The sequence below is a fragment of the Melospiza melodia genome, chromosome 21, assembly GCF_035770615.1.
Source record: "Melospiza melodia melodia isolate bMelMel2 chromosome 21, bMelMel2.pri, whole genome shotgun sequence".
Taxonomy (NCBI): Eukaryota; Metazoa; Chordata; class Aves; order Passeriformes; family Passerellidae; genus Melospiza; species Melospiza melodia.
Window position 1 is genome coordinate 13,140,408 of NC_086214.1, and position 22,244 is coordinate 13,162,651.

A 22,244-nucleotide genomic window follows, 5' to 3' on the forward strand; every position below is an offset into this window, starting at 1 on the left:
AGAAGAAGACCGACTTTGACAAATTTTAAATTGGCCAGAAAGAAAACCGGCAAAAAAAAAAAAAAATAAAAAAGGAAAAAAAAAAAAAAAAGAAAAAAAAATTATGCAATTCAGTGTGTCCTGCAATCCTGGCTCTGCTGCTCTGGTATGGAATTAGTGGCAAAACAACAGCGATGATCAGGCGGTGCTGGCAGCAATTACATCCATCTCAGGGAGATGCTTATCAGTGACTGAAGCTTTTAGAGCTCTCCCTGTGTACAGTTGTAAGTGACTCGCTCTTGTGTTGCAGTCATTTTAATTAAAGTGTATGGAGTTTGCTGGGAGTAATTACCCAGTAGAGGAACAGGGGGGAAAAACCCTGATCAGGCTCCCACCTCACATGGAGCTGGGTCTGTGGGGCTGTTGGCAGAAACTCTCCCATCTTTGCCCTTGTGGGTTTTTTCAGTGTCCCAGAGGATTCAGGGGTGTCCTGCAGCCACAGAGGGGAGTGAAGGTGATGCTCTGTTCCCTCTCCCTGCAGTCCTGAGCTGGGTCCCCATGGTTTGGGGTGGTCGCTGTCCCTTTGCTCCGAAAGGGACACTCAAATCTGACAGAGGCCAAAAGTGAGGTTTGCTGAAAATAACCTCCTTTTTGCAGCTGCAGACTTTTAAACTGGGATTTAAGTCATGGAATAACAGAATGGTTTGAGTTGAAAGGGACTTTAAAGATCATTTAACTGGACACCTTCCACCATCCCAGGGCACCCCTCACCCTTCACCCGTTACTATTTCTCGAGGCATATCAGGAGGGTTGTTTTGTATATAAATTGTTGCCCTGCCATAAATTAAAAAAAAAAAACAACCCAAATAATAAAATGTAACTGCAGCAATAGCCAGGATTTATCAGTCATTTGCAGAACACTTTTCCTCCTGAAGGATCCCAAAAGGCTTTATAAATTCAAGCCATACCCACATGGCACGCTTCTCCCTCCACTGAAATGTAGTCAATTTTGGAGGTAAAAGGAGGCTCTGTAAGATTATACTCTTATAGTAAGAGCCAGTAAAGGACTATTTAAAAAGCCTATTCCCCCAAGAGAGAACATATCTGATATTAAGTGCATTTTGCTGAACACTCTGTATTTTGGGATGTTGAGTGTACAGCAGGCGCTGGGATCACTCGGAGTGGTAATAACACAACCCAGCACTGAGCCCTGCTCACAGAGACATGGACAACATTCCTCATTCCCTTGGAACTGAAGAGCACACAGATATCATTACTGCAAACTACCCCAGACACTCAGTGACAGTCCAGCAGCCCAAATGTCTCTGATCAAACCCTTCCTTACGTGAAACAACGCTCACTGAAGGCTTGGCCCACAAACCTTTAGTGAGCTGAGCAATTGCTGAGCTGGAAATTAGACCCAAGCATCTGCAGTGAGGGGCTGTTGTGAGACCCAGTCAATAAAATATAATAAAAAATAGAAATCAGCTCAAAACCCCACAATACTCCACACCCTGGGTATGCTGAGCGTGCATGAGCGCCATCTCACAGGTACACACCTGTCACAGACATTTTTTATGAAAAATCTTTTCTTTAGGATTTGTCCTCCTGAGAAGCTGAGAGGCTTCAGGAACAAAATGCAAACAATGGTTATCTGCTGCTGTGGAATGTAACAGGTGGATCTTTGATTGGCCCATGTTGGTTGTTTCGAATTAATGGCAAATCACAGTCAGCTGGCATGGACAGAGAGTCCAAGACAGAGCCTTTGTTATCATTCTTTGCCATTCTATTCTTAGCTAGCCTTCTGATCAAATCCTTTCTTCTATTCTTTTAGTATAGTTTCAATGTAATATATATCATAAAATAATAAATCAAGCCTTCTGAAACATGGAGTCAGATCCTCATCTCTTCCCTCATCCTCAGACCCCTGTGAACACGGTCACACACACATGCCGTGGTCTCACTGGTTTTCTTCCCAAGTCAGACCAATAAAACTGTCAGCAAATAAACCTGTCAGTAAATAAAAGTGAAAAGCAGTGCTGAGCTGCCCCCCGAGGGGTGCCCAGGGGCTGTGCCACGTACCCAGGCGCTCGGCCAGGCGCATGTACACGGGGTCCACCCTGCGCATGGTCTTCACCAGGTCCTTCCTGCGGAACCGGATCTCCACCGTGCCCTCGGGCTCCAGGATCCCTCCCCTGCAGGAGAAAACACAAAAGCACTTCTTGTACCTGACCTTGTGTCATCCGACACTAAACTGAATGGTTCAACACCTGCTGGAAAGGACGGGGAGGGAGACAGGACAAAGGGAGAATTGTCACTGTCGTATTTTCTGAAAAATCCCTTTGCCAGGATTTCCTCTCCTAGGAAGCTGAGAAGCTTCAGAGAAAAATGAAAACAATATTATCTCATTTGCTTCTCCTGTATTTTGCTACTTTAGAGACTGTTTATCCACCATGTGAATTGGATGGTGTCAGAACTGTGTCAGGCTGTGTCAGAACTCTGGAGAGTCCCAGCTTTTTCAGTAGTATCTTGTTAAGCCTTCTGTAAATATCTGTGATATCTGTATAGTTTAGCATAACATTCTTTAATATAACATAATACATAAAAACAATAAATTAGCCTTCTAAAAACACGGAGTCAGATGTTCAATTCCTCCCCCATCCGGGAGACTGGAGGAATCTTTAGCTCCACTTTCTCCAAGCCGAAAACGCGGATGACATCCCACATGTCCAACCCCAGGGAAACCACCCGTCCCAGGCCACGAGGAGCAGCCAGGCAGCCCCAGCAGCGTCCCAGGCAGAGGTGTGTACCTGCTGTCCCTGTCAGCATACATCTCCATGTGCCTGGGGTTGATGGTGGGGTCGATGACCACCCAGGAGCCGCCGCGCAGCTCGCCCTGCGGCGGGATGTACACCAGCACCGGCTGCCGGTACTCGCGCAGGCCGTCCACGATGTACGCCCCAAACTTCAGCACCTGGTCATACATGTCTGGGGAGGGACACACAGACATGGTCAGGATGGATGGACAGGACACAGAGATGGTCAGACACAGCTGGGGATGGACACAGAGATAGTCAGGATGGATGGACAGGATATAGAGATGGTCAGGAATGGATGGGATGGACACAGAGATGGTCAGAATGGATGGGGATGGACACAGAGATGGTCAGGAATGGATGGGATGGACATAGAGATGGTCAGGAATGGATGGGAATGGACACAGAGATGGTCAGGATGGATGGACAGGATATAGAGATGGTCAGGAATGGATGGGATGGACATAGAGATGGTCAGAATGGATGGGGATGGACACAGAGATGGTCAGAATGGATGGGGATGGACACAGGCACAGCTGGGGATGGACACAGAGATGGTCAAGCATTGCTGGGACAGGGACAAACAGCCTGGAGTCACTGCTCCAGTGACTGGAGGTGCCCTGGGGATGATCCATCCCTGCCTTCCCAGCCCACAAGCATTCCCACAGTTTGGGGAATCAGCCTGGCTACGTCTGCACTGCCCAATTTCAGACTCACTACCCCAGACCTCTCCCACAACTCGTGTAATGTGAATAAAATGCACCTAAGGGCAGCAGAGCTCTTCCAGATCTTCATAAAAATGTGTGTGGAGAGGGATGGGGAGCAGCACTCTGCTCTTCCTCCATTAAAATTTGTTTAAGGCACTTTGCTCAAAATTAATAAGAACAACTCCACTGTGTAAAGACAGTACATTGAAAATATCAGCCCCAAAGGTGATTTAAATAAAAGAGAAAAGGGGAAGGCAGAAGAATTTCTATGAGATGATATAGTTTCTAATGGACACAGTTTGTAATGGAAACGGGCACTCTTGAATATATATATTTTGTTACATATAATTATATCTACAAGTATTAGATCAAAATACAAGAAATGAAAAATAGTTATTAGGCTCATCTAACCCACCTCTTTGTTCACACAGGACTGTTTCTCCCACAGTGCTTTTGAAAGCTCCCATTTAGAAACCCCAAACAATAAATCTGCTTCCTTTGGGGCATTTCCACAGCCCAACAGATGAGATTTGCCTCAGAACTCAGCCAAACTTCCCCTCCCTCCCCATTAATTTCAAGTCACTACCCCTTGTACCACCTGCACAGTGTCTGCTCTCCTTCAGGCTCACCACAAACAGCAGCAGGATTTTCAGTGGGGTTTGTCCTCCTGCAGGAATCCATCTCTCAACCCTTCCAACTTCCTCCATAATTTGGGTTTTTGCTTGGACCCTCCCAGTTTGCCTCATTAAAATACCAGTGCAGAGAAATTAAAAGATCTGCATTTATGTACTCACACCTGCTGCAACAGGAACGGTCTGGGAACACTGAGACACTTTTATTCATCTAAAATCCTCCTATCCCTCGAGAAAAGCCAAGGTGCCTTTGTCATTTAACCCTCATTTTAGTGTTAAGCATTAACATGAACATAATTAGGCAATTAACTCTTTGGGAAACACTCTTTTATATTTTGTATTAATATAAATAGCTATATATTTAATATATATAATATTTATATATTCATATATTTATATACACAAATATCTATAAATATATATTAGCACCACAGGCACTGATAGGATCTTTCCATTTCATTTCCAAGGTCATTGCTCAAACACCCAGGAAAAGGAATTTCATGTTATTTAAGAGGTATCAAATGCTGACAAAAGGAAGAACAATTTATTCCCTCTAATTGGGAATAAACATAAATCCCAGCAGAGACAGTGAAGAGTGTAAACAAACAAAACTCCAACCTTTCCCTTTGTCCTGAGCAAAGAAAAAGACTCAAAAGGGGTGACAAATTTATTACTAATTATACAATTATTTTATTATGTAGTGCTAGTAATAAACCACTTGAAGTACTTTCAGCTAATTCTAGTGTTAAAATAATTTGAATCAAGCAATTATTTTCTTAACTGAATTAATTCTTTACTAGACATTTTCTACTAGTGCTACCTAATAAAATAATTGTGTAATTAGCAATACATTTTTCACTCCTGCCACGGGTGTATATTTTACTCAGGTGAAGAGCAGAGAAGAGCAGCACTAATTGTTTGAACAGGGCAGAGGGAGGAGAGGCAGAGGAGCTGGGGGAACCTGATGCACTCTCAGAGCTCCAGGGTGTGATCAGCAAGGGATTTCATTTCCCAGGTGCCAGCAGGTGGTCAGGGAAGTGTTTCTGTGCCTGAGGATCCTTTGGGATCCTTCCTGTGCTTGTGCCCGTGGATCCTTTGGGATCCTTTCTGTGCCTGAGGATCCTTTGGGATCCTATTTGTGCCCATGGATCATTTGGGATCCTTTCTTTGCCCATGGATCCTTTTGGATCCTTTCTGTGCCTGTGCATCCTTTGGGATCCATTCTGTGCCCGTGGATCCTTTGGGATCCTTTCTTTGCCCACGGATCCTTTTGGATCTTTTCTGTGCCTGAGGATCCTTTGGGATCCTTTCTGTGCCTGTGCATCCTTTGGGATCCATTCTGTGCCCGTGGATCCTTTGGGATCCTTTCTGTGCCCATGGATCCTTTGGGATCCTATTTGTGCCTGTGCATCCTTTGAGATCCTTTCTGTTCCCGTGGATCCTTTTCTGTGCCCATGGATGTTTTTGGATCCTTTCTGTGCCTGTGCATCCTTTGGGATCCCTTCTTTGCCCATGGATCCTTTTGGATACTTTCTGTTCCCGTGGATCCTTTTCTGTGCCCATGGATGCTTTTGGATCCTTTCTGTGCCTGAGGATCCTTTGGGATCCCTTCTGTGCCTGTGCATCCTTCTTGGATCCTTTCTGTGCCTGTGCATCCTTTGAGATCCTTTCTGTGCCTGTGGATCTTTTGAGATCCAAAATGTCCTTTTGGATCCTATCCCAATATCATTTGGGATCCTTCCTGTGCTTGTGCCCGTGGATCCTTTGGGATCTTTTCTGTGCCCATGGATCCTTTGGGATCCTTTCTGTGCCCGTGGATCATTTGGGATCCTTTCTGTGCCTGCACATCCTTTGGCACAGGCACAGGAAGGATGTGCCTGTGCACAACCCAGCATCCAGCCCCACAACCCATCACCCACCACCCAGCCCAGCCTCTCTCCTCTGCTGATTCTTTCCTATCTCTTTTCCTTTTATTTGTTGTTGTTGGGGCTCTGTCCCGGGCAGAAGGGAGCACAGTGGAACCCCAGCCCCCTGGGGGGATCAGGGCTCCCTGTGGGTGGGTTTCCATGTGCTCAGCCCCGCTGCAGGGGGACCCTGGTGCTCATTTCCAGGGAATGCCACGCTCGGGGTGTCCCCGCCGTGGGTCAGCGCCGCCTCGCCCAAACAGAGCCCAAACCAGCCCTGTCAAACGGCTCCTCCAGCACAATGTGCCAGCCACTTCTCCAGCATTTCATTCTCATTGTGCTCAGGAGCCTTCTGGCCGCAGAAGGGAACACCACCACACCACGAGCTGCCTTCATTTAGGGCGGTTTTTATATATTTATTTCTTTTGCAGCAGGAATTAGACCTCCCAGGCTGACTGGGAAAGAGGGGGTTTAATTTTTTCCCTCTTTTTTTTTTTTTTCTCCTTTTCCTCCCCCTTCACTAATGTCAATTTTCAGCATAGCAAGAGCTGTCTCTAATCTTTTCCTACTCATTACACACAATTTTGGAGTCATTTTACCCACAGTGCAGTTGGCTCCTGGCAGTGTGTTTGTGTGCACTGAGGGGTGGCATAATTGTTTATTTTTCCTCCCTGCATAATCCCCAGCCAGCACTGAAACCAAAACTGCAAACAACTCCCCAAGGGACCCTGAGAGTGTCAGGAGACACCAGCAGCAAGCAGGAGGCTGGAAAATGCAAGGAGCAAGGTGCAAACTGCAATGGCTCTGTCCTGCCCTCCTCCTGCTGCCAGCTGCCTGGAATAACGTGGGCTATGCAATATAAATATTAACATCCTCGTGCTGCCTGTTCCACACAAGCCCAAAGCTCAAACTCAGCTTCTGAGGAACCCAGCAAGGCCAGACATGACATTTTAAGGTAAAACAATATTTAAGGACTAAATAAGGTAAATAAATAAGCTAAAATTACATCAACAGCATCCCAGTGAGTTGTGTGGCTGGGAAAGCAGCTCATGTAGTGGGTGCAGAATAAGCAAACGGAGCAGAATCCACCCTCAAAGGCAAGGGGTGTTTTCCAGAGGGAAGAATTTTGCCCTCTTTTGCCAACTCCCACCTTTGCCTCTGCAAACTGAGAGGCTTTGCCTTGTGCCCAGCAGCCTCTGCCACCCTGAGAGCTCCAGTGCTCCCTCACACAGGCAAGAGGCCCTGATCCAATCTTCCACTTCACATTTTACAGCATCAATCTCACACCCTTGGCACTTCAGCACACTTCAAGCAGCACTCTGTGGTGCCCTGAGCAGCCAAGCCAGAGCCCAAACCAGCCCCAGGACAGCTCCAAAGTGCTGCTTACCTTTCATTCCCCCAGAGAAGCCTCTCCAGTTGGCAAAGACCATCAGGGGCAGCCCTTCCCTGTTGAAGTCCTTGATTGCCTGGGCTGTTTTGAAGGCAGAGTCAGGGAACCACACCTGCCCAGCCTGCTGGATTATCTGGTGGCAAGAAAAATCCACTGTCAGGCCTTGAAGCACATTAATGTAAGAGTTAAAACACAGAAAAACCATCAGGAGCTGTGATGTGGGATAAACAACGAGGAACATGGCAGGTGAAATGTGTGGGATCTGCTTGGCCATGGGAAAACTGGGACAATCCTTTTGTCACCAACTTCAGCATTCCCATTAATTCAGCTAAGAAAAGAGTATGGACAGCCTGACACTGTGATGCTGTAAGAGAAAGAAAAGGAGATGGAGAGGAGAAAGCCCTGGAGAGATGAAGCAGGGCCAGGGCTGTGAAACCAGGCAGGGGAACAGCAAAATGTCACAGCAGGAGAGCAGGGAAGGGATTTTTGCTTGTCACATCTGATCCCTGTCCCTCCCTGAGTCAGGGCTGCAGGGAATCTGGGAGTTCCTGGAGGTTAGGAATGTAGGAATGGTCACACAGCAGAGTGCAGGCACTGCCAGCTCCCCAGGAATGGGAACCACACCTGGGGAAAGGAGGGAACTGCACAGGGACACTGGCAGGGGACACACAGGGACAGGGGCACAGGGCCCACCCACCTTGGCCTCCGAGTCCAGGTTTGCAGGATCAGCAGGAATGCTGAGCTCCACTGTCCTCGTTTCCACAGCAACCACTCCTACAGGTATTCCTCCCAGCCTGCAAACAGGTGAGACACTGAAATCCCCACCCCTGCCTTTTTCACACAGCCAAACAGCCAGGGGGGACAAGCAACAGGAGCAGAGTTGGGGCTGGAGAGTTCCAGAGAGGTCACAGCGCTCAAAGCAAAATCTACTCCAAAAGATGAGCACATTCCTATCTAAAAATCAAACAGAATAAACCAAACCCAGATTTTGAGTGGTAAATCTGTGTATCCACCACCCTTCACCTGCCATCACCCAGATTTTGGTACTGGTGGATTTGACAATGAGAAATCAAGGAATCCCAGAAGGGGTTGGTATTTAGAGGGACTTTAAAGAATTGCTGTGTTTTCCCCAGATGTGCAGCTGCAGGGTGACAGCCAGGGGGACAGGGAGCTGGTAAACAATTCCTGTGTTTTCCCCAGAACTGCTCTGCAGGGTGACAGCCAGGGGACAGGGGGCAGGGACAGAGGGATGGACAGCAGAGCAGGCAGCAGGGAAGATGCCAGCTCTGCCTCCCAGGGCAGCCAGCCCTGCTGCACACAAAGGCCATGGAAGCCACGCTGCCAGGCCAGTCCCAGCAGAGCCCCTCTCCCTCCCCAGGCAGCCCAAGCTGATTTCCCACAGCCAGGGCAGAGACAGGGCCCATGTGCACCGAGGGGCTGAAATATTCCCATTCCCTGTGATGAAGAGTCTGCTGGAACCCCATAATTGCAGGAGCCGTCCTAAATCGGTAACTTATAACTTCTGTATTAGGGCCCATGTGACCTAATAAAGAACATCTTTATCCAAGTATTACAGTTATTTATTGAACTTGAAAACAGCTCAAAACAACTTCTGTTTTCCATAATACTTCATATAAATTTTATCAGGCTAGCACATGAAGATGCTACATCTTGTTTTATAGTGTGTCCCTGGACAAGTTGCCATAGAATAATAAAAGACAATTTACAGCCAACAGCACACATATTCCAAACATACATACGAGAGATGAGTTTTGGCAGCACTTACAGTAACAATCCCAGAAGAATACATTCATATTTGTTTTTTTTTTTTCAAAGTGCCACTGCTTTTGAAAGGAGTCTGTTTCATTTGTGTTATATATCCCTGCTGTGTGAGAGTCCAAAGCCACTCGGAATTTGTCAGAAGAAAGGAGCTGCAAGTGAAGCTGAGCATGGACAGAGAGCTTCTGGCTTTGCCAAATCATTGATTTCCACCCCTGGCACACTGCTTGGCCTGGAAGCCTTTAAATTATAGAATTATAGAGCCATGGAATGGGTTGGAAGGGACCTTAAAGGTCACCTCATCCCTTTCTTTTCAACTCCTTCTATTAAATATATATATATACACACAGAAAATGAAATAATCACAGGAATGTTGTGTTCTAGAGAAATGCAAAGCTAACCCAAACTTGATTTCTACAATTGCCTAAAACACAGAACTTACCTTGCTCTCCCCACCACCACTGTCTGTGCCCAGGGCTGCATGATCTCCATGAACGAGCCATGGTCAAAGAAGCCACTCAGCCACTGCCCTTTCTGATCTAAAAGGAAGGGAAAAAAGGGGAAATCAAAAGAGGAAGGTGAGAGGGAAGAAAGAAAACAGAATATCAAAGCAACAAATCAAACTTGCTTTAAAATGCCAGCTGGAGAACATGGCACTGTCTTTTTATTTATTTAATTTTAAATAGATGACAATACAAGGGAACATTAGACAGCTGAGCATTTGTCTGCCTTCAGCCATCATGTCTTATTTCATTTCCTAGTCTGCATAAAGACAGCAATTTATCAGCAAAAGCATCATTTATTGTTAAACGATGGGGTTCTGAGAGCAGAGGGACTTCCTGTGCTTTTAAATAAATAACTCTGCTTTTTTCAAGACTACAAACATTTGTCAAAAGGCGGTAAAGTCATTAAAGATGGTTTTCAACACATCTATTTCTATTTTAAAACTTATCTCATATTCTTCTCTTGATCCTGCCTAATCTTTCTTTGAAAGAAGGAATGCTGCAGAAACCCAGGAACTAAATACCAAAATTTCAATTGTATTTCAGAATCAGTTACAGAAATCACAATTCTGTGGGGCAGCTGCCGTGCACTGGGGTTTTGGGAAGCTCTGTATAAAAATAACCCACAAAAAAATCTCCCCAAAACCCCAAATCCCTCCCAGCTTCACCCCCTGGCACAGAGCTCCCGAGGAACTCTTCCCTCTGCTTCTGCAAACCCAAGTCCAAAACCAATTAAAAAGTGGAGATCTGAGCACGCTAACCTCTGCTGACTTAAACAGGATGGAGAGTGTTTTATCAAGCCCAAACTTGTAATTACTGTGTTCTACATTCCTTGCCTCTGTGGCCCCACTGTAAAATGTGACCATCCATTTCAGAATTATCTCTTTATCGCGAGCCCGAAGCTGATCGTTGAGATTCTGGCCTCGTGTCGGGCGTCACTTTGAAGAATATCACGGCAATATCTCCTCTAATAAATGGCTTTAACTTTTCACCTAGGAGATATCTGCTTTAACTTATCACAGGGAATCATCTGCTTTCCTCAACGCTTCCACTAAATTAAAATCTGAAGTCACTCGATTTGGAGGCCGGCGTTTGCAGCGCCCGGACAGCTGGATGAATTGCTTGAGAGATGATGAAAAAATATTATCCAAAACCAGAAAACTTAGTTTATCACAAATCTCATTTCAGCCCCCCAAACTCATTAATAACAGCGGGAGTAATGGTCACCCAGTTTGCAGCTTGTACCTACACAAGGCTGCACAACCCCAGTGGTGCCAACACAACAACTCCCCAAGATCTGCAGGAATATTGTGATTCCTTAAACAGACCCTCTGTGGATGGACTTTACCCTAAATCATAAAAAAAAATCCATAGAAATACCTATTCTCAGTAATCCATAAAAGTATGGTGTCCTTGAGCACTCAGGATTTACATGCTACTTTTAAATATTGTTTATAAATAATATTATTGATTAATATTATTATGCGTAAATATTTATATATTCTAGCCATATTGCTCAGAACTAATTATTTTACAGAGTCTGAAATATATTTGGGTAGCAGACACGTGGCAAACAGCCTTGGAACAAGGTGAGTTGCTGCATGTCCTGGCCTTACTCGGGTTGGGGCGTCCAGCCAGCATCCAGCGAGGGTCGTAGGGGGCCTTGGTGGGAACAAAGTCAATGGTTCTGTCTATGGGATCCTTGGCCTTCAGGATGGGCACAGGGCTGTGGATAGTCTAAGGGAAAAAGGGAAACACAGAAGGAAGTGAGAGCCCCATTCCCAAAACCCTGCAAACACAGCAAACAGGGGCACCTGGCAGGCCCAGGAATTACCTTTGGCATGTAGGAAAGCCACTGCAGAATGGTGTAGACCCCTTCAAAGTCATCACACACAGTGCCATGGGTCACCCCGTTGTTGTGCATGATCTGGATCCCTCCCAGCTGGTTGTTGGAGGTGTAAACTTCCCGTCCAAGCACCTGGGGGAAGAGAAATGGGAGAGCCATCAGGGCTGGGGTGTGAGCAGGAGGTGCTGGCCAAGGAGGGACACACAAACCCAGCCCTGCAGCACCTCAGCATCACCTGGAAATGGAAAGGATGGAGCAAACCTCTCCCAGCACAGCTTCCCAAGCCCTGTGTGCAGCTAAGAGCTGCTGAACATGATGCCCAGTGAACAGAGGGCAGGGGTGGGTGGGATATTGGGAAGGAATTTTTCCAGGGGAGGCCCTGGCACGGGGTGCCCAGAGAAGCTGTGGATCCCTGGAAGTGTCCAAGGCCAGGCTGGACTGGGCCTGGAGCAGCCTGGGATAGTGGAAGGTGTCCCTGCCCATGCCAGGGGTGGAATTGGATCTTTAAGGCTCCTCCCAGCCCAAACCATTCTGATTCTATGATACCCAAGGGGAATGATACCAGTGGGGAAACTGAGGCAGTTTTCCCCCTCCCCAAGCAGCAGTGTGACCAAAGCTCCTGAGTGCTGAGCCCAGCTCAGCTCACTGGTCCCAAACTGCTCCAAGAAAACTGTGGCTGGATGTATTTAAATGAATAACTGGGGGGGAAAACCAGACAAAGGCCCATGAGCTCCTGGGAGAGGCTGGCCAGAGGCAGGCTGGGGCTGCTCATTCCCTTGCACAGCTCCATCTCTAATCTGAGCCTGGGCAGCACAGCTCTTTTCTCATTCTCCTGCTGTCTCTTCCCATTTGCCCTCTCCCTGACTGATACACTGATCTCTCGGTCACTTGGCTTTCTGCTCCACTGACTCCATATTACTAATAACACCTCTGCCACGGCCAGTTTACCTCATGAAGGCAGGAGCACATCATTACAAAATAAACTCATAACTTTGACATTCCAGCAAATACACGCCGTTTGTTATTTTTATGGGTTGAGTCTTTCTAACAGACAGAGGACATTACACACCTGCTTCATTTGGATCTTCAAAACCCCCTCAAACACACAGCACCAGCCTGGCCTCCCCCAAACACCCAGCACAGCTCACTCTGGGCACTGAGGAGCTGGCACCTGCCAGCCAAGGTTTATGTACAGAAAAAACCGAGGCACAGATGTCACAAACCTAACCCCAAATACAGAATTCAGGGTGTGTTTTAGCACAGGGATGTTCCTGGCTCTCCCTTCTGAGCTCAAACACCTTCCTCCTCCTCCTCTAACAGAATCAGCGCCAAGCAAAGCCGTGGTAGAGAAGACAGCAGCACAGATTTAGGTTCAAGGATAAGAAAAGCCCAGGCCTCCAGATGCCAGGCACAAGCCTAGCTAAACGCTTCCCACAGAGGAAAATAAAAATAAAGAGGATTTAAACTGTCCCTCTCTGAACCAATGCAAACACATGTACATGCAAAATGGGCCTCTGCTCCTGCTTATCTGGAGACTCTGCAGACAGCTCAGGTTTAGCACTGCTGACAGGCAATGAAACAGCCTAACATAGCACTGCTCTCACCCTTAAATCCCTTTTTGGAGATGCAGATAAACACACAGCTCCCTCTCTGAGCGCTGCAGCCCTTCCAGCAGAGCCTGGGGCAGGGGGAGAGCCCAGAGCAGGAGGGAGCCGGGCAGAGGGAGCCCAGCTGCAGGGAAAGGTGCTGTGAGGAGAGCCCGAGCTGGGACTGGGATGAGCTGGAGGAGCACAGGTGAGAGGGACAGAGCCCTTGTGAGAGGGGACAGTGCTCTGAATCACAGAGCCCTCAGCACAGCATGGGCTGCTCCATCCCCTGCCTGGCACTGGGGGCTCAGGAGGGCTCAGGGGGATCATGGAACCGAGAATGGTCTGGCTGGGAAGGGACCTTAAACCCTTCCCATGAAGGAATTCCTCCTAGTGTCCAACCTGTATCTCCTCTTGTGCTGCCATTTGTTACCTTGGAGAAGACTTCCAAAATATTCCAAAATACTTGGGGCAGTGTTGCCAACGCTGAGTTCATCAGATCTTCAAAAAACCCATGAGGAAATCACATTTCTTGTTATTTCAGAGGATCTTTTGGCAAGCACGAGCAGAGCCAGGATTCCAACAGCCTCTAAAGGATGGTCCTCAACAGGTTCATAGGCCCATCATGTGCATATAAATAATTTTCCAGCACTCCAACCCATGCTGAGCAGCTGCTTTCCCCTCTCAGAACCTGAGCTGCTGGAGAGTTGGGACTTTCCCTGCAAAGCTGGGCTGGCTCATCTGTTTCACCCAGGCTGAAAGATCTGAAAACATGACAGCTTGGAGGGCTTGAATGGGAATCATTATGTAACATAAGTGCTGTTATTATTCCAAGCATATCATGTGTTCATATCAAATATAAGTGCCAGATTTTTATCCAAATAATTTCAATAATTGCAATTCCCATCCCACAATTTATATTGTCTGCCAGGAACACGAAGCAGGAGAGGCATATGCACGTCCTATAAATAGCCTATTTTTCATAAACAGGCAGAAATGATGGGAATGAATGTCTCATCAGAAAAAATGTAGGAACACAATGCAGGAACTTCAAACCTGACTGCTATTATGTGCAGCCAAGCCTCGACAGAGCTCAGTGCTCATTTCCAGCTCTTCCCCCACACGGATCACGCATTAGAGGGGGAAAACAAGAGGGAAGAGAGCACAGAATGCAGAGCCCCGTGCCTGGCACTGGGAGCACAGACAGCTCCTCTCTGCCCTTCCTGCATTGCTAATCCTGGCTCTGTGCAGTTCCTGCACTCGGAATTTACGAGCCTGCCGTGGGGGACCCTTCTGACTGGGGAACAGATTGGCTCGGTCTAATGCTTGGAGATTATTAAAGGCAGAGCTATACTCCACTATCAAGTCTACAGATCTTTTATTTAGAAGATATGGTGCTCTAAATGCACAAAGAGCTCCCTGTCACCTTCACATTAAAGCCCCTAGTGCCTGGTAAATGGAATTATATAGCTGTCATCTCCTTTCCCCAAAGTTTTAAGAGTACAATGGGCTCATTTTTTCCCACTCCATCCCAGCTTCAGAACTAAGAGACCTACTTTGTATTGATTTAGAGTCTCGGAAATAAATAAACCTGCTTCTCCAATGTGATTCACAAGAAATTCATGATACACTATTGCATGATATATTTCAAGCTGCAGCCCGGGCTCTTTTTTCCCTTTGGTGAGTGATGGGGGAGGTGGGAGCTGGGGGGAGGTGGGGAGCTGACAGCCTGATGGTTATTGGGGATGGCTCCTGACTGCAAATCCAGGGGCAGGTCCTGCTGGTGGAGTCCTTCCCTGCTTCCATTTGGTGAGATCAGAGGGGAAAGGGGCAAAAAAGCAATTGCACTTCAGCAGGGCAAGGTGCAGCCAGGTGCTCGTGGAAATGCAGCTCCTGCTCCTCCCAAGCCTCCTCACAGACACACAGGGAGCAGGGCTCCACGGCTGGTCACACACACCACTGGTTCTGTCTGTCTGTCCATCTGTCTGTCTCCATCACACAATTCTGGTGGGAAGGTTTTCCCACCTTGCGGTTACTGAGGAAAATTTCTGAGCTGCAGCAGAAAAATCAGGTTTTGCCATCTTGAGGGCTGAACTACAAACTCGGGATCAGACAGGCTCCAAATGACCTCTAAAGTATCTGCTGTACGTATTAAAAATAAAAATTAATTTAGGAAGAAAATCAGCTGGGAAATAAGAACCGAACAACTTTTCATTCAACCCAAAAAATTCCTGAGGAGAAGCCCATCCAAACTGATACTTTTCCTGAAGAGCTCCAGTTTCAGTGAAGTGGCATTTCCAAATGAAAAATGTCTTGTCAAAACCCTCGTGCCCCTCTCTCCTCTCCCTGCGCGTGTTTTGCTCAAGGTCACTCCCTCAGCAAAAGGGAGTAAATCAAAAGGACTCAATTCACTTTGCAAACTAAAATTACAGCCCCTCTTCTGCATGGTGCCCAACGCCCATAAATCCCACCTGTCCCAGCCAGGGGTTCCCTAATCTAGATATGAACCCCATAAACAATACCAATGGCTGTCTCCAACGCAAAGATCTTGGTCATTTCCTTTGTCACCTTCTGGACCCCAGAGAACCTTTGGGACCCTGTTACTGAGAGACCCTGGGGCACAGGCTGCAGGGCAGGGACCTCTTCACCAGCACACTGAAACTCTGCTCACTTTGCAGTCTGAGTTTAGGTTCAGTCATGAGAAATGCTCCAATGCAATTCTCTGCAGTTCCCACCATGTGTCCAGAATCACAAGGAATTTCTATAGAAAACACCCCAGGCTGCTCACCCCAATGTGCCCCCGGGGACAGCCCAGGAGGGATGGTCTGGATCAAAAATTCTGGGATATTTTTGAAAAGTTCAGCTCCTGTGGAACACAAGGGAGCAGAGTTAATGCTCCGGTGAGAACACAGCCTGCAGGACCCCAGGAGCTGGGACACAGACCTGGGGAGGAGATTTGGACAGGCAGAATATGGGCCATGATGGTAAACTCATGTTTAGCAGAATTAAACACACACAGAGCCCCCACCCACACAGATAAACTGAGCCAGATCTGTATTAAAAATGATAGAAGGAGGGAGAATAAAAAAAGTCAACAGAAATCTATTAGACTTTGCTCCCTAAGCAAACACCAAGGGACTGATAATGGCATGCCTGGAACGTAAATTGTCTCTAATGGGAACAATACACAAATATCACCACTTAAAGAAAGGCAATTAAAACAAAAATGCAGCCACGGAGGGTGAGGGTGGTTGTTTATCTGCACTGAGGCCAGGCATCCATCCTGCCTGCATGCACTGCTCCACACAGAGCAAGAGAACACAACCTCCATCCTGGGCCCGCCCTTGTCCTCAGCACCCAGGGCAGAGCAGGGGAGCCCGTGCTGCTCCCCAGGACAACCTTGGGCAGCCCCAACCTCCACACAAGGAGCCAACCCTCGATGCTGGTGAGTGCTCGTTTCTGGTTGACATTCCCAGCCCTCCTGGCTTAGCATTCTCCAGCACCCTGCACCCATACAGATCTCCCAACAGTCCTGCTGTGCCACTACAGAATGATTCATATCATGCATTAATAATTATAATGCTCCTTTGAATGACAGGGCTGGCACTTGCTGTTCTAACTCACATGATTGCTCTCACATGATTGCTTTGATCTAATCCCAGGACTGGAGTCATCTTGAGCAGATACTGAGCTATCCCTGCCTTGAATCTCAAAAAAAAAAATAGCTTTCCACAGTACAAACCCCAAACAGCATCAGGCTCACAGGGCTTTTATTTATTTTTGCAGATTGTGAAATTGAAGGGTAAATATTGCTGTTGGCAATCACTCCCCAGGCTGTGTGAGCCTCCTGTTCCTCCCTGAGGAGCCTGAGAGCTGCCCAGACCTCTCTCACAGCCCCCTGAGCAGCCCTGACCTATTGTCTCATCCTGTTCTGTGAATCCCAGAGCATCCAGAACGTTCTGCAGCACAACTCAGGACCGAATCAAAACCACAAAGATATTCTCTTCTGGCCTCGTGCAAAGGAATCCAACAAGACCAAACAACTTTTTTTTCTTTTTTGACCCATTCTGGTCAGAAATGCCACCCCATGACCAGGCAGGGAGATGAAGCCCAAAGTGCTGAACTGTGCCTTGAATGTTTCATATTTCAGTTTGTGACCCCTCATCCTCCCTGCAGAGTCCTGGCAGGTGGGGTTTGTCCAGCTCACCCCTGGTGCTCTGAGCAAACCACGGGGAGCACAGGGCAAGTCAAGACCAGAGGGTTTGGGGGAAAATAAAGCTAAAACAGGAGGGAAACAAACCAGGGCTGGTCAGAATTCTGTCACCTCTGGCAGCTTCGGGGCAGCTCTTCATCACCCTCACAAAATGAACTGTCTGAGAGCCTGGCTGAACATCTACATAACAAACTGATGGGAATCCTGCTCCTGAAAGTCTCAGCTGAACCTGGCTTCCCTCAGGAAAAGCCCAGAACACCCATCTGCAGGGAAAATGTGACTGAAAGCCACTATTTGTTTCCATTAACACAACAGCCTCCTAGACAGGATTTCTTTTAAACACAAAAGACAAGGAGGAGCAAACTGATTAAAAATAGGTCAGAGGCAGACTCTGGAACATCCTTGGGATGGCTGAAATGGAACACAGCCCTGGAAGCAGTGCAGGAATGGGGAATGCCAGGCTCTTTGGTCTGACTTCCATCAAAAAGAAAAGCCATGGAAATGGAGGTGCTGGTGCAGGGCACAGCACGTCAGGTCTGAAATCACCCCGTGCTCAGGTTATCACGAGGCAAGGGAGGGAGGGAGGAAGAAGAGGAGGAAGGTTTGGGGGCAGAAAGAGGGGGAGGCAGGGGAAGTTAAAAAAAAAAAAAAAAAATCTCTGCCTCAGCAAAAGTTTTCATTAAAATTTTAGACAAATGATCTCTGTGTCCTTCTCCCATGCTGCCTGGGGCTCCATGCTATTTCTATGCAAATAACAACCTCGTGGTTTATATCTTATTATTTCCACCGGAGCTGCGGCGACATGACCCGAGACGTGTGTGAGGTAGAGACAGCGCCAGAGAGAGAGGGAGAGAAAGAGAGGGAAGGGAGGGAGGGAGATGGAGTGGCTGCTCGCTGAAGTGTGAAAAAATATTGTCAGGAGTGAGCAGCAAGAACAAAAAAAAAAAAAGAGGGAAAAAAAAAGAAAAAATTGCAGGGATAACGTGTTTATTTCAGCCCCTCTCCCCATGTGAACCAGCATCTTTTAAAATTCATTGGGCATCAGGCGATCATGCACAATCCATCTGCTTTCACTTTATCATTTGCATTTCATGCCTCCTGGCTTTTGATGTGCTGATACTTTGATGCAGTCAGGAGACGCGCATTATCATTATTTCAATTTGCAGGGGGGTCAGCGGGCTCGGCACAGCGCGGCACACGCTCACCCCGAGCAGGGAAATGGCATTTCCACCCCTCCAGCCACCCCCTGCTGCAATGCTCTGGGGACACAAAAGGGGCAGGGAAACACGGCCCTGTGTGCCCTGTGCTGGCACTGGGAGCGTGGCACCTTCACCTGGGCACGGGGACACAAAGACAGCTCCACCAGGGGAACCCTGGTGCATTCCCTGCCAGGGAAAGGGCTGGAGGGAGCTCCAACCCAGCTGTCTCCCCAGGATGTGCCCTGTGCATGTGAGGAGCCAAGCCCAGAAGGCACCAGGAGCTGCAGCTGCAAGTGACACTGACCTTGAGCTCATCATCTGAGTTAGAGGTCACCCCTGGCTCTGGCAGCTGGACCTTTCCCTCTACACCTAAACCCTCAGGCTGCTTTTACATAATGATAATGAATGAGACCAGCAACAGCTCTGGCTGCACATAATGTTTGTCACCATTCCCCTCTGCTCCCTTTGTAAATTAGAAAGAATCCAGCGTTTCACAGGGGAAAAAATAAAATGAAACAACTTCCCAGAAAGCCCTGCCTGCTCTCTGGAAGCCCAATTGTCTCCATTTCTGCAGGAACAGTTTTGTGCTGCACGTTCTGCTGGCGGACAGGAGACATTTTGAAGATGTGCTTGCATGGATCAGCATCCACTGCTTGCTTCAGGTCAGCCAGACTGAGCTCAGACATTCCAGGCTAGCCCTGGACACCAGCTCCCTGCTTCAAACACATTTCTGGGACACAACTGCAGCTGGATCCCTCCAGGAAGCCCTGAGCAGAACTGCAGGCACTGGAAACTGAGGATCTCTGAAGGAGCAGACACCACACACACCCAGGAGAGAGGGGACTGGTCAAGGGCAGGTGAACACTGCTGGGGCTGGCTCGGAAGGATGCAACAGGGTCCTCCCTCACCTTCAGGCAGGTAGAGGTTCAGAGCTGGCACAAGCATACCAACATCCCAACAGAGCAGGGAGGAGGGGAAGGGACACACAGGATCATTGAGCCCACTGAAATTCACAGAAAGGGACACATGGGATTGTTGAGCCCACTGAAATTCACAGAAAGGGACACATGGGATTGTTGAGCCCACTGAAATCCTCAGGACGGGATAAATCCCCCCACAGAAAGCAGCTCCTTCCGCCTGTGCCTGCTGGCAGAGGTCAGGTGCTTAAACCAGTCCATACCCTTAATTTTTAAGTGCCTAAAATTCAGTGGGATTAAAGGAGTCCTGTGCAAACAGGCACTGAGAGCAGGGGCAGGGAGTGCAGTTAAACCTGGAAGAGGGGAGAGCTGAACAGCCTGGCCCTGCCATCTGGGAAACTCTGCAGGGCCCCAGCAAGTGACAGCTGGAACCAGGCAACTCACTGCACTCCAGCAAGCACTAAACTGACTCAATTTCTTTTTAAAGGCTGGATCTTCAAATGCCTCTTTTCCTCCCATTGATGCAGGTGTGTGTGATGTGTGTAAGAGATCTAACTGAGGGTGCTGCAGCCTAGAGTTGATAGGATCAATGCTTCATTTTCTGCAGAGCCCCCTTTATTCAGGAGAATAATTCAACAAGAGCCTGTTTTCCTTTATCTCCCATTGTCAGGCAGGCACTCCTGGAAACACAGCTTGCCATGGAGTACAGGCACCCCAGGTGCTGAGAGTGCCTGAGAACAAAGCTGCTCGATGGGGAAGGGCACTCACAGCACACAGCCCCAACTCAGGGAAACAAAGCCCTCGGGGACAGCCATGGAGCAGAGTGGGCTGGGAGCTGTGTCTGCACCAGGCTGCAGCCTGGGGGATTAATGGGCTTGGGGCAGCAAGGGACAAGAAAATCTGCCTCTGGAGTGGGGGGAAAAAAAAAGAGCCACTTTAGCTGTGAGGCTGTAAGTTTTCTTTGTAACAGCCCCAGTTATTCCTCCTGTCCCCACAGCTGAGGTTTCCAGCAGGAGATCTCACTCCCAGCCTGGAAAATCAGCGTCCAAGCTCTTGAGGTTCAGTGCTCCCCAGAACTAACACAATGCTAGGGCTGGCTGGAATTCAGGGGACTGTGGGCCGTGTGTTTTGGAGCAGGAACTTCCAGACACCAGGACCAGCCCTGGTTCCCCTCACAGCCCTCAGAGGGTGGGAGAAGGCCCTGCCTGGGATTCAACCCATGCCCACAACTGTCGCAGCCATCTTTTTATGGAAAATCCTTTCTTTAGGACTTTTTCCTCCTGAGAAGCTGAGAGGCCTCAGGAACAAAATGTAAACAATGATTATCTGCTGCTGTGGAATGCAACAGGTGGATCTTTGATTAGCCCATCTTAGATGTTCATAATTAATGGCCAAACACAGCCTAGCTGGCTTGGACAGAGAGTCTGAGGCAGCTGCCTTTGTTATCATTCTTTCTGATTCTATTCTTAGCTTAGCTAGCCTTCTGAGATGAAACCTTTTCTTCTATTCTTTTAGTATAGTTTTAATGTAATATATATCATAAAATAATAAATCAAGCCTTCTAAAACATAGAGTCAGATCTCCGTCTCTTCCCTCACCCTCAGACCCCTGTGAACACCATCACACACACCCTCTGTGGAGAGCTGCTCTCCTGCTTCAACCCACACCATGCCAGACTCCATGAGCACCCTGAGGGCTCTGAGGGCTGAAATGCAGGGACTCACCTTGTTGAGGGCCCCACAGCCCGTGAGGATGATGTGGGAGTTCTCCACCTGGATGGTTCTCTGGCCCAGCCGCACGATGTAGGCCCCGATCCCGATCGCCCGACACGTCACCTGGGAAAAAAGGGAAAAAGGGAAAAAAAGGAAAAAGCAACGGCATTGATTTCTGTCTCTCCACACAGCCACAACCTATTGATTCAAACACTGAGATAAAACTAGGTGTGTTTGTAGTACAAGGCCATGAAATCTAGTCTCGCTGGAAAATTCCAGAATCCGTTGCTTTGTAAAGCACAGGATCTGAACATAAATGTGTTTTATAAAAAAAAAAAAAAGACAAGCAGCAAGACTGAGAAAATGCGAGGCCAAATGCCTGAAGTGTTTTAGATTGAGTGTGGAGGGGACCCAGCCCTGCACTGGTGCCAGGAGCATTGCTCAAAGCCTACAGAAGCCCATTTCCATCAGCCAGAAGGCTGATCCCAGATGGATGCTTGGGATATCATCACAGGATTTTTAGCTGAAACAGACAATACATTTGAAGAATAGAAAGCAGTGGGGGATTACCAAGCTGATGGTGATAACACTATCATAGGCTAAAGATGATTCTCCAGCAATCATGCCAGATGCTCTGAGGTTCTCTACTCCAAGCCCGTCCTCCTTGCCGATAATATCCGTTATCTTGTACCTGAGGGAGACACACACAGCCCCTGAGCCACAAGGTCCAGTGATTTGCTGAATCAGTTTGCTACAAAGAAAATGGAAAGTGACTAAATATCATTAAGGCTCCAAGGGGAAATGTGCATGAAGCCCGGGCAGGGGCTGTGCAGGGCCTGTCCTGCAGCACCATGGAGCCTTCCCACAGGAGCAGCACTGCAAGGGGAAAGGCCAAGGGAGAGGGAGGCCTGGGGAAAGTGTCCTGTCGTTCCCAAAGGGCCTGAGGAGCAGGCTGATTAATAGGAAAATTAAGGAAGGGAAAGGGAATTACAAAAGGAAGGGAATGCAGACAAAGGGAAAGATAAAAACAAGGATTACAACAAGGCTCTCACCTTTTCTTC

The 22,244-nt window shown here is 47.9% G+C and overlaps 1 protein-coding gene across 4 annotated transcripts in view; it reads right to left on the reverse strand.

Annotated features, from left to right (window-relative positions):
* Window positions 1-22,244, reverse strand: part of ACACA (acetyl-CoA carboxylase alpha) — a 99,959-nt gene that overhangs the window by 9,417 nt on the left and 68,298 nt on the right. For all 4 annotated transcript variants that reach the window (XM_063173711.1, XM_063173714.1, XM_063173712.1 and 1 more), the window contains 9 exons: window positions 21,754-21,874; window positions 21,196-21,306; window positions 11,545-11,688; window positions 11,327-11,447; window positions 9,650-9,746; window positions 8,126-8,222; window positions 7,426-7,561; window positions 2,790-2,967; window positions 2,062-2,174 (listed from right to left, as the gene is read on the reverse strand). In XM_063173711.1, coding sequence (XP_063029781.1) covers window positions 2,062-2,174; window positions 2,790-2,967; window positions 7,426-7,561; window positions 8,126-8,222; window positions 9,650-9,746; window positions 11,327-11,447; window positions 11,545-11,688; window positions 21,196-21,306; window positions 21,754-21,874 — 1,118 coding nt within the window. The remainder of the gene's footprint in view (window positions 1-2,061; window positions 2,175-2,789; window positions 2,968-7,425; window positions 7,562-8,125; window positions 8,223-9,649; window positions 9,747-11,326; window positions 11,448-11,544; window positions 11,689-21,195; window positions 21,307-21,753; window positions 21,875-22,244) is intronic.